General features: G+C 43.7%; 1 protein-coding gene across 2 annotated transcripts in view; it reads left to right on the top strand.

The window, feature by feature from the left end:
* Positions 1–17,606, top strand: part of UBE2G2 (ubiquitin conjugating enzyme E2 G2) — a 51,373-nt gene that overhangs the window by 24,608 nt on the left and 9,159 nt on the right. For both annotated transcript variants that reach the window (XM_004477216.4, XM_071214997.1), the window contains 2 exons: positions 7,721–7,756; positions 7,853–7,898. In XM_004477216.4, coding sequence (XP_004477273.1) covers positions 7,721–7,756; positions 7,853–7,898 — 82 coding nt within the window. The remainder of the gene's footprint in view (positions 1–7,720; positions 7,757–7,852; positions 7,899–17,606) is intronic.

Below are 17,606 nucleotides of genomic sequence, written 5' to 3'. Positions count from 1 at the left end.
TTTATTGAGATACATTCATATACCACATGATCTGTTTTTTTTTTAATTTGCCTGATACTAACCTTCTGTAACATTAACATACATTTGTTTAGTTTCAAGGAAGAAGTCTTAAGTATGCAATATTACCCATACTCATATTTCGCATGAGGTTTTACTATGCTGTACAGTCCATGTTGTATTTTTTAGCTTTCCTTCTGTTAATATACAAGACCTTAGACTTTCCTTTTCAACCACTGTCATCCCCATATAAAAGCATTGCTAGTTATGAATGCTGTGATGTGCTTTCACCTTTTTTTTTTTTTTTTTAAAGATTTTATTTATTTATTTAATTCCCCCCCCCCCCGGTTGTCTGTTCTTGGTGTCTATTTGCTGCGTCTTGTTTCTTTGTCCGCTTCTGTTGTCGTCAGCGGCACGGGAAGTGTGGGCGGCGCCATTCCTGGGCAGGCTGCACTTTCTTTTTAAGCTGGGCGGCTTTCCTCACGGGCGCACTCCTTGTGCGTGGGGCTCCCCCACGCGGGGGACACCCTTGCGTGGCACGGCACTCCTTGCGCGCATCAGCACTGCGCATGGCCAGATCCACACGGGTCAAGGAGGCCTGGGGTTTGAACCGTGGACCTCCCATATGGTAGACGGACGCCCTAACCACTGGGCCAAAGTCTGTTTCCCGTCACCTTTTTTATTCATTTCCAAAGATTGACATACAACCTTTACAAATTCTTTTTTTTTTTAAGATTTTAATTTTTATTTATTTCTCTCCCCTTCCCCCTCCCCCCCCAGTTGACTGTTCTCTGTGTCCATTTTGCTGCGTGTTCTTCTTTGTCCGCTTCTGTTGTTGTCAGCGGCACGCGTCATCTTGCTGTGTCAGTTCTCTGTGTGTGGCACCATTCTTGGGCAGGCTGAACTTCCTTTCGCACTGGGCAGCTCTCCTTACGGGGCACACTCCTTGCACGTGGGGCTCCCCTACACGGGGGACACCCCTGCATGGCATGGCACTCCTTGCGTGCATCAGCACTGCACATAAGCCAGCTGTACGCAGGTCAAGGAGGCCCGGGGTTTGAACCATGGACCTTCCGTGTGGTAGACGGACGCCCTAACCACTGGGCCAAGTCTGCTTCCCCAACCTGTACAAATTCTGTACAGGTTAACCCTCAGCTTTCCATTCTCTAATCTCATTCTGTTTTCTGGTTATTTTGGTTATTAACTCCATTGGTTTACGCAATATGTTTGGTTCATAATAGTGCAATCATACAGTATTTCCCCTTTTGTGTCTGGCTTGCTTCACTCAACGTAATTTCCTCCAAGTTCATCTATTTTGTCATGTACTTCACGACTTCATTTCCTCTTATTACAGTGTATAATATTCCACTGTGTGTATACACCACACTTTATCCATTCATTGGTTGATGGACACCTGGGTTGTTTTCCTCTTTTGGCACTTGTGAATAATGCCACTGTGTACATCATTTTGCAGATGTCTCTTTGAGTCACTGCTCTCAGTTTATATACCCTAGCAGTAGTATTGTTGGGTCATGGGGCAAATCTATTTTCAACTTCTTTAGGAGCTTCCAAACAGTCCTCCACAGTGGCAATACATCTCTCCATATCCTCTCCAACACTTTTGGTTTTCTGTCTTTTTAATAGTGGCCTTTCTAATAGGTGTGAAATGATATATCATTGTAGTTTTGATTTGCATTTTCCTAATCGCTAGTGATGTTGAACATTTTTTAATGTGTTTTTTCACCATTTGTATTTCTTTGGATAAATGACTAAGTCTTTCGCCCATTTTTAAATTGGGTCATTTGTCTATTGTTGAGTTGTAGCATCATAGATATTAAACCCTTATGAGATATGTGATTTCCAACATTTCCTCACATTGAGTTGGCTGTCTTTTCACCCATTTGACAAAGCCCTTTGAGGTACGAAAGTGTTAATTTTGAGAAGGTCCCATTTATCTACTTTTTCTTTTGTTGTTTGTGCTTTGGGTGTAAGATCCAAGAAACCACCACCTACCATAGGAACTTGAAGATGTTTCCCTGCATTTTCCTCTAGTAGTTTTATGGTCTTTTTTTTTTTTTTTTCAGGAGGCACCGTGGGTTGAACCCAGGACATGGTACATTCAAAGCAGGTGCTCAACCTCTGAGCTACATCTGCTCCCCAGTGAGAGTTTTTTTTTTTTTTTTCAGTTTGTTTTGTTTTCAGGGGGTACTGGAGATTGAACTTGGGACCTTGTACATGGGGAGCAGGCACTCAACCATTTGAGTTAGGTCTACTCCCTGGACTTGGCCTTTATATTTAGGTCTTTTATCTGTTTTGAGTTGATTCTTGTATAGGGAGTGAGATAGGTGTCCTCTCTCATTCTTTTGGTTATGGATATCCAGTTCTCCCAGCAGCATTTGTTGGGGAGACTCTTCCAGTAACTTGGACTTGATAGGTTTGACAAAAAATAGTTAGCCATGTAGGTGAAGATTTATTTCTGGACTCTTAGTTCTGTTCCACTGAAAAATGTGTCTATCTTCATTCCATGCTGTTTTTTTTTTTTTTTTTTAAAGATTTATTTTTATTTATTTAATTCCCCTCCCCTTCCCCGGTTGTCTGTTTTCTGTGTCTTTTTGCTGCGTCTTGTTTCTTTGTCCGCTTCTGTTGTCGTCAGCGGCACGGGAAGTGTGGGCGGCGCCATTCCTTGGCAGGCTGCTCCCTCCTTCGCGCTGGGCGGCTCTCCTTATGGGTGCACTCCTTGCGCGTGGGGCTCCCCTACGCGGGGGACACCCCTGTGTAGCACGGCACTCCTTGCGCACATCAGCACTGCGCATGGGCCAGCTCCACACGGGTCAAGGAGGCCCGGGGCTTGAACCGTGGACCTCCCATATGGTAGACGGACGCCCTAACCACTGGGCCAAAGTCCGTTTCCCCCATGCTGTTTTGCCCACTGTTTCTTTGTAATATGTTTCAGGGTTAGTCAGTGAAAGTCCTCCTACATCACACTTCATTTTTTAGGATGCTTTTGGCTTTTTGGGTGCACTTTCCCTTCCAAATAAATTTGGTAATTTCCTTTTCTGTTTCTGTAAAGTAGGCAGTTGGAATTTTGATTGGTATTGCATTGAAATTATAAATCACTTTGGTTAGGATTGACATTGTCACAATAGTTAGTCTTCCAGTTCATAAACATGGAATGTCTTTTCATTTGTTTAGGTCTTCTTTGATTTCTTTTAGCATTGTATTGTTTTTTTGAATATAGGACCTGTACATTTTTGGTTAAATTGATTGCTAGGTGTTTGAGTCTTTGTTGTTACTGTAAATGGATCCCCCAGCCCCGATTTCCTCCTTGGATTGTTTAGTGCACTGGTGTCTTATTCCTGATCTAGAGGGAAAGCTTTAAGCCCTTCCCCACTGAATGCCATATTGGCTGTGGGTTTTTCAGATATGCCCTTTTATCTCATTGAGGAATGCCTTGTACCCAGCAATTCAGTTCTCAGCTTATCTCTTTCTTCTCGCATTTTGCTGTAAGCTGCAGGGAGAATCCAGGTTGCATTCTCCACATACACTTTATTTTTTTATTATTATTATTTTTTTAAGATTTATTTATTTATTTAATTCCCCCCCTCCCCCGGTTGTCTGTTCTTGGTGTCTATTTGCTGCGTCTTGTTTCTTTGTCCGCTTCTGTTGTCGTCAGCGTCACGGGAAGTGTGGGCGGCGCCATTCCTGGGCAGGCTGCTCTTTCTTTTCATGCTGGGCGGCTTTCCTCACGGGCGCACTCCTTGCGCGTGGGGCTCCCCCACGCGGGGGACACCCTTGCGTGGCACGGCACTCCTTGCGTGCATCAGCACTGCGCATGGCCAGCTCCACACGGGTCAAGGAGGCCCGGGGTTTGAACCGCGGACCTCCCATATGGTAGACGGACGCCCTAACCACTGGGCCAAAGTCCGTTTCCCTCCACATGCACTTTAGAAATCTCCTCAGCTATATGTCCAAGCTCATCATTTTCAAATTCTGCATTCCATCTAACATCAGGAGTCAAATCTTCCAAGTTCTCTGCAGCTTTAAAGCAAGGATCGCTTTCTTTGCAACCATCATTTCTAAGTCTTCACTGAAAGTAACTTCAGGGGCCATATTCCTGCCAGTGTTCTCCTCACACCAATCTAGGCCTTTCCATCAAGTGTCTCACAATTCCTTGCATTTCCTGGCTGGCCCAGAGGTGGTGCTCATTGGCGAATCTTTCCATGAAGGTGTTCTGTGCCACCCCCTCCCTCTCCAGGGAGGAAGGCGTCTGCTCCTCTCAGCTGGCTGCAGTGAGCCACTGGTTTTATCCAGGTTGTGTGCCTTGAAGGTGGGGGGTGGGTGCCATTCCTGGTGCGTACTAACTCACCATTTTTGTTTTGGCTTCTTCTCTCTCCTTTGCCCTCCTGGATGATGTGCAGCACTCTTCTGGTCTGCAGATCCCCAAAGCAGCTCCCATGGGACAGCTTTTTGCCTTTCCTCTTTTGTTTTTGTGAGAAAGCTGAGCCTTGCCTACCTACTCCAACGCCATCTTCCCAGAAGTCTTATTGTGTTTTAATATGTATTTTATTACCGAACACAATGTTGAGCATCTCTCCCTGTGCTTATTTGATTCCCATTTGTCTTTTTTGGTGATGGGACTGTTAAAATATTTTCCCCTTTTCCCCCTTTTTTTTTTCCTGAAATGTTTTTACTTCTGTATGTGGTGTGAGATAAAGTTTTATTCTTTTGGTCTTAATGATTTAGTGTAATTTATGGGATAGACTTCCTTTTCATCTCTGTTCTGCAGTGCTATGCAGTAAATCAGTGTAGTAAATATTTGTATGGCTCTGTTTCTGTGCACTTTCTCTTTTCTTCTCTTGCTCTATTTATCTTTGTGCTACTATCATACTGCCTTGATTATTATAACTTTATAATTAAAGTCTTAAAGTCTTGATAGTCTATAGGTTTATTTTATTCTTTTTAAAGAGTGTCTTGGCTATTCTTGGTCATTTGCATTTCCATATATCTTTTAGAATCACCTTGTCAAATTCAAACAAGAAAACTTATTGAGATCTTGACTGAGGTTGCACTGAATCTGTAGATTCAATTTAAGGAGAATTGATGTTTATAATAATGAGTTTTTAATCCCTAAACATGATATAATCATCATCTATTAAGGTCTTTCATGACTTTTTGTTAACAATGTTTTCTATTGTTAGAGATCTTGCACATCTTTTAAAAATTTCTGTGTATTTTCCATTATAATTGGTCTCTAGACTTGGCGTTTTCTAAGTTGCTCATCTGTAGAAATACAGTTTTTATGCATGCTGTCCTCACTTTGCAGCTGCTGTGGACTGCATGTGCCTCCTTGCCCGGTGTGCACTATTCCAATTAAATGATCCTAAGTTCTGAGATGAGAAAAAGTTTATTCAGCACAGACATGCCTCTCAGGAGACAGGAGAACTTGTCTCAGATACATCTCTCCGAGGTGCAAGCGGAACTCTGTTACATTTGCATCTTGGTGGTGGGGCACTGGGCGGTTTGAGGGTGATGTGGGCTGATGGGCAGATTTGAGGGTTGGCGATCTTTTGAATCATGTCTTAACATTTTTCTGCAAACAGCATATGCTAAAAAAATGGCAGGTACTTGTTGTGCTCTTTTCTGTCTTTTTCTTTTAGAACTCCAGTGATGTGTGTGTGTGTGTGTGTACACTTGATGGTGTACCATAGTCCCCTCAGCCTCTGCTCCCTTTTCTATGTTACTCCTTTTTTTGCCCCTCCTACTGGATGATTTCAGTAGTCTTCAAGGTTACTGATTTTTTCTTCTACCTGTTCACATCTGCTTTGAATCTGAGGTTTTTCATTTTAATTTCTGTACTTTGGAGCTCTACAACTTCTGTTTGGTTCTTTTTTAATAATTTCCATCACTTTATTTTGTTCAGACTGTGTTTTCCTAATTTCCTTTAGTTGTTTACATATGGATTGCTTTAGCTCATTTAACATGTTTAAGAAAGTTGATAGAAAATCTTTGACTAATAGTGTCAGTGTTTGAAATTCCTAAGGGGTGGTTTCTGGCATGTTCTTTTTTTTTTCCTGTGAAAGGGCTATACTTTCCTGTTTCTTTGTGTGTTTTGTATTTTTTGTTGCACACTGGACATTCTGAGTATTACATTGCCTTAACCCTAGAAATCCACTTCTTTCATTCCTCTGGGATTGCTAGGATTTGTTGTTGTACTTGAGGGCTTGAGCCATCAGTTTTTGTGTTTTCCAAACAATGTTTGATCCCAAGAGGGAATGGAAAGAGAAAGAAAAAAAAAAAAAGATAGTACTTCTTTAAGACTCTTTCGCTGCTTTTGTCCAAGAGGGTTTTGGAACAGTAGTTTCCCCAGAGCCAGTCCCCCAGTGATCTGAAGTAGCTGCTCAATAGTTGCCATCAGACCACACGGCCCTGGAGTTGGCAGGACTTGGTCCTTATGGCCCACCCTGGCAGTAGCAAGCTGCACCAGGAGCTGGGCTGCAGCCCCCCACTGCTGCCTGCCTCGTTTATGGGGCGTGGGGGGTGACAGTGAGGGCCAGGAGGAGTCATCCTCCAGTGTGTACTGTATTCTATCATCCTCTTCCACCATCTCTTTCCTGACTGCCGCAAGTGTACCATTAGACTCCAGAATTTCAAAATAGTTGATTCAGACAGTTCCTGCCAGTTCAATAGTTGTTTTGTGGAGGGACTGACTCCTGCAGCTTCCTACTCGGTTAGCTTCCAACAGACCTCTCCCCTGAGTTTTTCAACAACTGTTAAAGCTTAAGTTATTGAGAAATGCTGCTGCTGAGTTGTTCTTACTATTTTTATTAATTTCATTGCTCAAGTGTGATGTTCTGTAGAGATCACATCTGTGGGGAATCCTCCTTTTGTGGAGTTGGTATTGAAGATCGACAACTAACCTATAAAACGTTTAATATATTTGACAATGTCATACTTGTGAAACCTAAGTTCTGGTTCATATTTCTGGTTTGTCACATTCACAAAGGTTTCTCCAACTCTCAAAATGACAGGTGTGCCATTCCATGAAAAATATTTGGCCGTGTTCAATTTATGGGCTTTAAGTAAAGTAACCAGCATGAATATGTTGGAAAGACAGTTAACCTTTTTTGTTTCTTTTTTTCATTTGTAATTAGAAAAGGCTTATAGATCTGAAAGTTTGTGTTTCTCTGATATAAAAAGCTGTTCACTTGGCAGAACCATGCCTGGACCAGGCATTCAAACATTCCATCTCTTAATGTACACATTGCATAATACACAGCCTTGTGTACTTTTAAGAAGTGTATTGTTAGGGAAACGGACTTGGCCCAGTGGTTAGGGCGTCCGTCTACCACATGGGAGGTCCGCGGTTCAAACCCCGGGCCTCCTTGACCAGTGTGGAGCTGGCCCATGCACAGTGCTGATGCGCGCAAGGAGTGCCCTGCCACACAGGGGTGTCCCCCGCACAGGGGAGCCCCACGCGCAAGGAGTGTGCATGTAAGGAGAGCCGCCCAGTGCGAAAGAGCCTGCCCAGGAATGGCGCCGCCCACACTTCCCGTGCGGGCGGACAAAGAAACAAGAAGCAGCAAATAGACACAGAGAACAGACAACTGGGAAAGGGGGGGGGATTAAATAAATCAATAAATCTGTAAAAAAAAAAAAAGTGTATTGTTAAATGCTAATACAGCTATATTCTGTTTAGTAATGGTTTAACTTTTCAATTTTGTAGAATTAACACTGAATCCTCCAGAAGGAATTGTGGCAGGTAAGGTACTAAAATTAACTTCCTTATAGTTTACTTCTAATTGCTAAAGTTGCCTTCAAAGTTAAAATGTTATGAAATTTTTTTCTTTCCCTGCAGGCCCCATGAATGAAGAGAATTTTTTTGAATGGGAGGCATTGATCATGTAAGTTAATCACCTGTATAGTTAGTTTTTAAACTTTACTGGATCTTAGACCTGTTAATCCTTTAGCTTTCTGCTCTTCTCCAACCTGTTTACCTGAAAGCAGAAAGTAATACGAAAAATTTTCCCAAAGAAATGAAAATGTCTTTTTCCAAAGAAAAGTTTAGTTGTACATATATATACACGGTTTTAAAATAATAAATTTTGAATGTTGCATGATCTTTTTATTGTAAAGATTTATTCTTTATCCCCCCCCAATGTTTGTGCTCGCTTTCTGCTCTCTGTGTCTGTTTGTTGTGTGCTTGTCTTTTTTTAGGAGGCACCAGGAACTGAACCTAGAACCTCTCAGGTGGGAGGGAGGCACCCAGTGGCTTGAGCCATCTCTCTTTCTGCTTGTTGTGTTTCCTTGTTGTGTCTCTTCATTGTATCATCTCATTGGGTCATCTTGTTACATCAACTTGCTGTGCCAGCCCATCACGTCAGCTTGCTTTCTTGCTTGTCTTCTTTAGGGGGCATCAGAAACTGAACCCAGGATCTCCTGTATGGTAGGCAGGTGCCCAACTGCTAGAGCCACTTCTGCTTCCCTGTTGTGTGATGTTGGTGGTTTAGTCTCAAATAGTCTAGGTGACTTTGACTTTATGAAGACCCTAGCACCAGAAGTTTTGACCATGAGAAAAAGAACCTTTAGGACATGGGTGCCTGCACTGGACCTGCTAGTCCAGCCTCAGCCCTCCCCTCCCACTGGACTGGGCCTTCTTCCTCTTCTCTTCTCCTCCTCTCCTCTTCCTGCCCACTTCTGTCCTCTGCTGCTGCTCCCTGTTTCTTCCCTGGGCTTGCAGGCCTCCGTTGTCTGTGACACTGAGACATGGCTATGTTCTCCTTGTGGCTGGCTGAGCATGTAGCTCCTGACTCCATTCTAGACGTTTAACTTAGAGTGATGTCACTTGGATGGAGAAATAAATCAACCTCCAGTTCTAGAGTTCTCTGGCCCAATGGTCCAAGCCCTTTATTTCTCTTCCTTTTGCCTTAGGGAGTTGGGTCTGGGGTGCCCATGGCCCTACCTTTTGAGAGTGGCCACACATGCATGTGTATGTGTCTGTCTGTGTGTGTTTAAATTGGGGAACACAGGCAAAATACCATGACCAAAAGTTACTTGAACTAGCTCTGATTTGCTGGTTGGTTTTATGTTTGTTTCATTGGAAGGCTGAATAGCAGGTCATGAGTGGAGGGAGAGGTGAATCTTGTGGACGTCTGACCTTTGCGTTGAGCATGGCATCTGTGCAGGTTGTACCATGTTCATATGTGCTGGGGCTTTTGGCACCTAGTGGTAGAGAATCAGTGGTTCTCTTTAGGGCTCATTTCCATGTACGTGGAGAAAGGGTGCACTCTGGTTTAAGGACCTAATTTTAAATGTCAGCAAATTTTCTGAATTTGCCTTTTGTGATTATTTCACATTAGTTCTTAATGATCTTCATGTTAGTCTGAGAAACAAATTGCTCCTAAATGTTGTCTGGGGAGATTAGATTAATTCATGAAAATAGATGTGAAAGTGAGGTTTTTTTAAATGAGCAAAATGTTTTTTAAAAACTCTTCAGTAGGGAAGTGAACTTGGCCCAATGGATAGGGTGTCCGCCTACCACATGGGAGGTCCACGGTTCAAACCCCGGGCCTCCTTGACCCATGTGGAGCTGGCCCATGTGCATTGCTGATGCGCGGAAGGAGTGCCGTGCCACGCAGGGGTGTCCCCCGCGTAGGGGAGCCCCATGCACAAGGAGTGCACCCCGTAAGGAGAGCCGCCCAGCGCGAAAGAAAGTGCAGCCTGCCCAAGAATGGTGCCTCACGCACAGAGACCTGACACAACAAGATGATGCAACAAAAAGAAACACAGATTCCCGGTACCTCTGATACGGATAGAAGCAGTCACGGAAGAACACACAGCGAATGGGCACAGCAGACAACTGGGGGGGGGGGAAGGGGAGAGAAATAAATAAAAAATAAATCTTTAAAAAAAAAACAAAACTCATCAGTAAGCACCATTTCTAGATAAATACAGCATGTCTAACATTTGGGTATATGTCTTCCCTGATTATTTGTAATACCTGTTTGCTTGAGCCTATTATGATACACATTTTTTTCCCTCTGTGTTGAAATGTTTCTAGAAGGAACTATCTATATTTGCATCTAATGTGCTAGTGTATCTTTCATGCCCCAAAATACGGTTATAAAATGGATGATGAGTCTCAGAAATCAGTAGTGGCTTACATTTAATAGAACATGGCATTGTGTGCCTGTATTATGAAGAGCTCTTTTTATTTTTAAATAAACATGAGATCATATTGTAAGAACTGATGTGTAACCTGCTTTTTCCACTTAATGTAGCACATATATTCTTTTTGTATTAGCAGAGGCATATACACACACCCACACATGCCACAAGGGTGCTGCAGCCTGCTTGTACAGTCAGCTCACTGTTGGAAGTCCTTTCTGAGTGCAGAGGACTTTGGGTATTGTGCAAGTGTATGCACCTGCATTTTCTTCAATATTTGGGAGATATTGGCTTATATACATTAAAGGAACAGTTTAGCCTTCCAGTATCGTTTTTCAGAAGTGTGCATTGTTAAAAATCTGGTGGGGTAAATCTTACTAATTTTAGATAAACAGTATAAATTAAACCAATATTTTGAAAACCTGTCTTAAAAAGTAATTAGAACTATTTTTAGGCAGAGCACTTTAATGTTTGAATAAGACTTTTACATTAGTATGGAATTCCCCTGCTTCAAATCTGGTGAGTTTGTGGGTTTTGGTCACATTCCAGATCCTTGCACAAATAAGAGACTGTTTACGAATGTACTTAGAACATCTATGAAGGAATTAACTGTCCTCTCATCGATTTGCTTACCCTGCTCTTTTGGCAGACAGCTGGCTGGTTTTTCACTGCCTTAGTAAGAGTTTTTCCTTCTCCCTCTTTTTGTTCTTTGATGGTTTCCAGGGTTTCCTCCTTAACCCTAGTATTTCTAAAAGCCATGATTGTGTGATTTTCTTGAAATACAGTGCTGTCGACCTTTGCAGGCATGCTTGCCTACGGAGCCTCTACCTCTTGGCTGTGCAGGGAAGAGCTCTGTTGTGGCAGGACCTCTGCCTGGTAACACGGGTGCGACGTTGGCGATCCCCAATCTCTACCCTGAGAGAGTGGGGTTATGGGACTAGGCTGGAGAATATGACAGATTAAGGAATAAGAGAAGAACTAGCTCATAAAATTGCCACAGCTTCCACTGCTAATTAAAAGCGGCCTCTCATGCAGCTCTTTCTCATAACATTATATCCAGAACAGTTGAAAAATAGCTGCTTACTGCTGAGCTTAGGGTAGAGCTTGAGCACAAGATCCAATGGCAAAGGGCTGTAATTGCTGCGCGGGGTCAGGCTAAGGGACATGGACCTGCCGTAGCTATATGCTGGTGGCATGGTTTTCTGGTCAACAGGCACTTTGTCTCTCTGGCCTTTGCGTACTCAGATCCCAAAGAGGTTCTGCATGCTTTAGACAAACGGCTTAAGGTCCCTCCAGCTCTGGAGTCCATGGCTGCATCACTCATCACCACTAAGCGGAAGAGGTGGTGGATGCTCTTCTGTAGAGCAGAGAGCCCTGCAGGGAAGGAAGCTCTTCACGGCCAGCGGCAGGAGAAGGTGTGATGTCTCTTGGACTCTTGCTGGCTTCTGCTGCCTTGCCCTGACCCTGCAGTCCCAGAGCGGCTGGCATTCGTCACCTCTGACTATCCGTGGCTTAACTGCAGTCACCTCTGCAGACCAGTGGGTTTTTGAGGCTGTGGTCAAATGAGAAGACTCTCCCCCTTATGAGTGGCTGGGGACTCTTGAAGGGCTCTACCCTCCATGCTCCTGGAGGGCACATGGGGCCTGGGTGGTGATGTGATTTCCCCAGGCTCTTCAGCTGGTTTCCAGCAACGGACTCTAGGAGCGCCATTTGTTTGTCCTCCTGCCGCACTTCTTGGCTGGCGCTCGGTGCAGATGTTAGTATCACAGCAGGCTTTCTAGGGTAAGGAAGACTGTCAGAGTGGATAGTGTGGCCTGCGAAAGTAAGATATTAAAATCTAGGGATTGCTTGAATTGTTACAGAGATCTTTATACAAGGAAGTTTATTGCAAGTCATGTGATAGAAAAAAATGGGAAACATCATTACCCACCATAATTTATGGAATGTCCATATAGTGGAAAGCCATGAAACACTAAAAAGATTTAGATAAAATCTATGTACTGGTGCGGAAAGATGTCTCCAATGTATGATTAAGTGAAAAAAAAGTAAGCTCCAGCAACCATTACTCTGCCTTTTGACTTTAGAGTTCCCTTTTATGGACATTGCATACTAATGGAGTCATGATATATTTGATCTTTTGTGACTGGCTTCTTCATTTAACATAATGCGTTTGAGACTTCTCAGTGTCTGTTATATGAATACACCACATCTTGTTAAGCCATTCACCAGTTGATGGATGTTTAGTTTTGTTTGTATGCTTGTTTTGGTTTTTATTTTTTGGGTATTTTGAGTAATGCACTTGCATGCAGCTCTTTGTGTGGGTATATATTTCCATTTTTCTTGGGTAGATTCCCAACAGTGGAATTGTTTTCCGAGTGGATCACCATTTTACATTCCCACCAGCAATGCATTTTCAGGTTTCTCCATAAACTCTTCAATACTTGTTATTGTTTGACTATAGCCGTTCTGGTGGGTATAAAGTGACATCTCATTGTGGAGTTGATTTGCATTTCCCTAATGACCAGTGATTGTTGAGCATCTTTTCATGTGCTTAATTACCATTCATATTTCTTCTTTGGCGAGCTGTTCAGACCTTTTGCCCACTATTTTTCTTTAATAAATATATTTTTTCCTGGAGAAGTTGTGAACTTATAAAACAATCGTGTCATGTGCAGAATTCCCATACATCACCCCTCCATGCATACCTTGCATTGTTGTGGAACATTTGTTACAGATTATGAAAGAATGGTATATTTTTTCCATACATCCCTGCTATTATTAACACCAGGTTATGTACTTTTGTTATAGTTCATGAGAAAATGCTCTTATTTTCCTGTTAACCCAGGATTTTGCCCATTTTTAATTATTTTTTAATTGTGTCATATGGGTTCTTTATATGTTTTGGATGTATCATACATGATTTTCAGGTACATGATTATCAGATTTATGATTTTCAAATATTTTACCAGTCTGCACTTTTTTTATTGTTTCTAAGTTTCCTTATTGGAATCTTGAAGCTCAAAAGTTTTAAATTTTGATGAAATGCAATTTAGCATCTTGTTTTCTTTTAAAATAAATCATGCTTTTGGTGGCCTATATAACCCAAGGTTACAAAGATTTTTCTTATAGACATTTGTAGATTTAGTTCCTACATTTAGACCATTGATCCATTTTGAATCACTTTCTGAACGTGGGGTTAGGTAGGTGCCCTTTGATCTTTGGCATGTAGATGTCCAGTTGTCCCACCACCATTTGTTGAAAAGACTGTTCTTTTCCTGTTGAATTGCCTTGGCACCTTTGTCAAAAATCACTTGACCATAAATCTAAGTGTTTATTTCTGGACTCTGAATTCTATTTCATTGATTAGTCTGTCTATCCTTAAGCTAGTACCACATCCTCTTGATTACTATAGTTGTATAGTGAGTTTTGAAATTGGGACATACAAGTCCTCCAACTTTGTTCTTCTTTTTCAAGATTTTTAGGTTATTCTGGGTCTTTTACATTTACATTTTAGGATCTGCCTGTTAATTTCCACAGAAAACCTGCTGAGGTTTTGATGGAAATTGCTTTGATTCTTTGATCAGTTTGGAGGAGAATTGCCATTTTAACAATTCCAAGTGTTCCAGTCCATGAACATGGAAAATCTTCCCTCTCAGCCATGCTGTGCTACAATTAAAATTTTTAAGAGGATCCTGTTTTGTGGGTGAGGATGTGTATGAGTTTATACATAGATAGAAAAAAGCCTGGGAGAATAACCAAACTCTTAGGTATAGTTACATCAGGGAGGCCATTCAGGGAGTTATTTTATATGTTTCCTCAATTGAATATTTTTCAAAATGCATAAATTTTCTAATTAAATAAGGTTAAAGTTGATGTAAAAATTTTCTATGTCACAATTCACCAAAGTTTTTGTAATTGATAAATGTATTTAGTATACATTAAAATATCATTCAAATATGTCTGGTTTAAAGCTTTCCAAAAATGTCTTATTGCAAAAAATAATTATGGTAAGGCTGTTGTCCCCTTTTGGACAGATAAAACAACGAAAATAATTATATGGTGCAAAACCTATATTTGCTACTATCATAATTTCTCCAAAAAGCTTTCCCTTCTTACTTCTCTCCCAGGTTCTTAGTATTGCATTTTACGTTAAATCTCTTCGGGACACTTAGGAAAAGAAAAAAGAAAAAAGGAAACACCAGAAGAAAAAGAGGAAAGGAAACACACTGGTCTCCTTCAGAGCCTGAAGTTTGTGCTGGGGTCAGCGGCTAGCCCCCTGCTTTGCCCTGGAGGCGGAGCCCACCCTTTGCCCCAAATCCATGTTCTCACTCTACCCTCGTGGGGTTAAGAGCATGGGTGCAGGACCCCTCCCCATCAGCTGCCCAGGGCGGCAGCGCGCCTGGGGCTGTGGGGGGGGTGGTCTGGGCATTTGGGTCGGTGCCCAGGTGCCAGCCAGGAGGCACAGAGGGGTGCTACAGGGTGCTGTGGGTCCCTATCCGGAGAGCACAGTGGGTGGGTGTTCGGGAGGCCTGGGGGCAGGAAGGGAAGGGGTGGGTGGCAGCCCCAGGCCTGTCCCCTTGCCTGGTCCATGGCCCCAGGCCCACTTGGGTCGCGGCCCCTCATGTGGAGGATGCCCAGAAAGTAGTGCCTGCCTTTGGTGTGCTTTAGGGGGCTGCAATTTTCGGGCGCTAATCATCCCATAATGATATAGCTTAAGTATAAGTGCTACTTAGTGGACCCAGCATCTCTGTTAGTTAAAACTCTGGGCCCTGCTTGAGGCTGTGCCTCTGTGACCATGTTCTTTGGTGGCCTCCATCACAGTATGGCTGGGGAATGGGGGGCTTCGTTGCCACCTGTGGGCTCTTGGGCCGGGGCTCCTCGGGGGATGGTGGTGTGGCGCCTTGCAGTTCCCCACAGCGCCCCCAGCGCCCTGCAGCGTGCACAGCACGTAGCCTTCCCTCGTGTCCTACTGTTGCCTGCTGCTTTGCTGTCCAGGCAGAGCCAGGGGCTAAAGGCGACCTAACTCTTCAGGCTGCACTAGGCAGCAGACCTGCGCGCCTACTGCCCGGCCCACGGCTGCGGTGTTGCACTTCAGCATCTTCTTTACCTAAAAGACGCCATCCAGCGCCAGCAGCCAGGCGACTCTCTCAGCGTGCAGTCTGGTTATCTTGCTTTATGCTAACACTCTTCGGAAATAAATTCCATAAATTCAAACCTCATGACTGTGAAATGACTCAGGCGATCATTTAAATCAACAAAGGTGGAACATAATTTGTAGCTTTTTGAAAACTTCTTATATGTCAAAGGTAAATATGTGCTGTTTCCTTCCTTTTTTTTTTTTTCTTTTTTCCTTCTGAAGATTTTGAGATGAACCTAAGTTAGTGAAAGAGAAGTGAGGCTGTCCTGGGATTGTGGTAATAAGACGTGTCCAAAAACAGCATAGTCCTGGCTGGTCTCCGGTTCAATAGTTTACTACCAGAGGGTTTCTCCAGGTTGCCAGCTCGTGCCTGCTCCCCTCGGCAGACGTGCACACTTATCCCTGGCACCGGGGGCGTTCTGGCAAAGAGGAAAACGCAGCTTCAAGCCATTAGCGAACCTGAGCGTTTGGAAAGAGCTCCCATGTCTCAGTGCGGAAGCACTTTGGGAAATGTTTGATCCTGCTTCTGGGACTGCCATGACTGACCTTTTATTTTTTTTTATTTTTAAAGAAAGCCCTATTATGAGAAACAAAGAACTATATCAAAGAATTGAGCAAACACCATTTGGCTCATACAGAAACACTGCACAGGTATTCTGCTTCCAGACTCGGAGGTGCCAGCAGCTCACAGGTGATGCCAAGCCTTCCTGGGTCAGCCACATCACCGTCAGCGTCCAAGTCTTTACTGGCTCGGCTTTCTGCTTTAGCAGTTTGAACTGTATTCTCTTCTTAACTCTGTTATTACGTTGATTTAGGGTCTTGACTAAGTTATTTCATCCTTGGATTTCCCAGCTTTGCTTAATGGTAAAAGGTAAATGCTAGTTCTTGAAGCTCATTCATCGAAAAGATGTGTGGTTGTGGTCGTGGAGCGGCACTTGCACTTGGCCCTGAGCTCTTGCCCTGTTGAGGAGGCTTGGAGTGGTGGCGAGCGCCCTTGGCTATGTTAAAAGGGCAGGCCCTGCAGTCCTCTTGGGGAGTAGTGAACCTGGCAGCGTCCCCAGGATGGACGCTCTTTCCAGAGCAGCTGCAGCACTTCTCTCGGGTGGAGGGTCTGTGGCTGCTGCTACTAACCCTCACGCTCGGCCTCACGTGGCGTTTGCTCCTGGCCCAGTTGTGCCGAGGCTCTGGGGCTGGCATCTCCTTGAAAACAGGCGCCGTTCATGACCATCACCCCCAAAAGTGGCAAGGACACAGTTGGCAGGACTGAGGCTCGTCTTTCAAACTGACAGAGCTGGCCCCACGCCATGCTCATTGTGTCGTTAGTGTTTGGTCAGTGTGCCATGGGCCGACTCCCCAGGCCCGGCAGCAGTTTGGCATCTTGCCATGGTCCCACCGAAAGCCCGGAGTGGAGTTCTCCAGATGTTAGTGAAAGCTTTTTGTTCAGTGCTGTGCTCTTTTTGTCTCTTCCCTTTAATTGTATAGATATTGTTTCTAATATTTGCAGAACTTTATTTTTATTAATTTCTCTGAACCAAAATAATTTCAGTAAGAAGATTTTAAAACAATTTTTCACTTTTTAAAAAAACCCACCTTTTTCTTAGATGAAGATTGCTTTAGAATAAATATACTTTGATATTTTTTATGTGCCCCATTGGATTCATTCTGAAAGGCAGCAGCAGGTCTCTGATCTGAGCTGACTGGGATGGTTCCTGCCATAGAAGTGTTACCCAGAGGCTTGTTTTCTCAGTGCATATAAAGAGAATGCACTTTGCTTTCCTGTTTATTGAATCCATGGCTCTCACCCGAGTACTTTCTACTCTTCCAGTGTCTGTAGCTCCCTCTCAGTGGTTCTGTTTCCCTATAAAGGTTCCAATAGTAAAGATTGCCCAAGATATTTTTTTAAAAAAATATTTATTTCTCTCCCTTCCACCCCCACCCTGGTTGTCTGTTCTCTGTGTCTATTTGCTGCATCGTCTTTGTCCGCTTCTGTTGTCAGCGGCACGGGAATCTGTGTTTCTTTCTGTTGCGTCATCTTGCTGTGTCAGCTCTCCGTGTGTGTGGCGCCATTCCTGGGCAGGCTGGGTGGCTCTCCTTACAGGTGCACTCCTTGCGCTTGGGGCTCCCCTACGCAGGGACGCCCCTGCGTGGCAGGGCACTCCTTGTGTGCATCAGCACTGCGTGTGGGCCGGCTGCACACGGGTCAAGGAGGCCTGGGGTTTGAACCGCGGACCTCCCATGTGGTAGACGGACGCCCTAACCACTGGGCCAAGTCCGCCACCCCAAGATCTTTTAAAACTACTCTGATGTG

This window comes from Dasypus novemcinctus, chromosome 4, assembly GCF_030445035.2.
Source record: "Dasypus novemcinctus isolate mDasNov1 chromosome 4, mDasNov1.1.hap2, whole genome shotgun sequence".
NCBI lineage: Eukaryota > Metazoa > Chordata > Mammalia > Cingulata > Dasypodidae > Dasypus > Dasypus novemcinctus.
The sequence above is the reverse complement of the archived record's forward strand: the minus strand, read 5'-3'. Positions and strand labels throughout refer to the sequence as shown.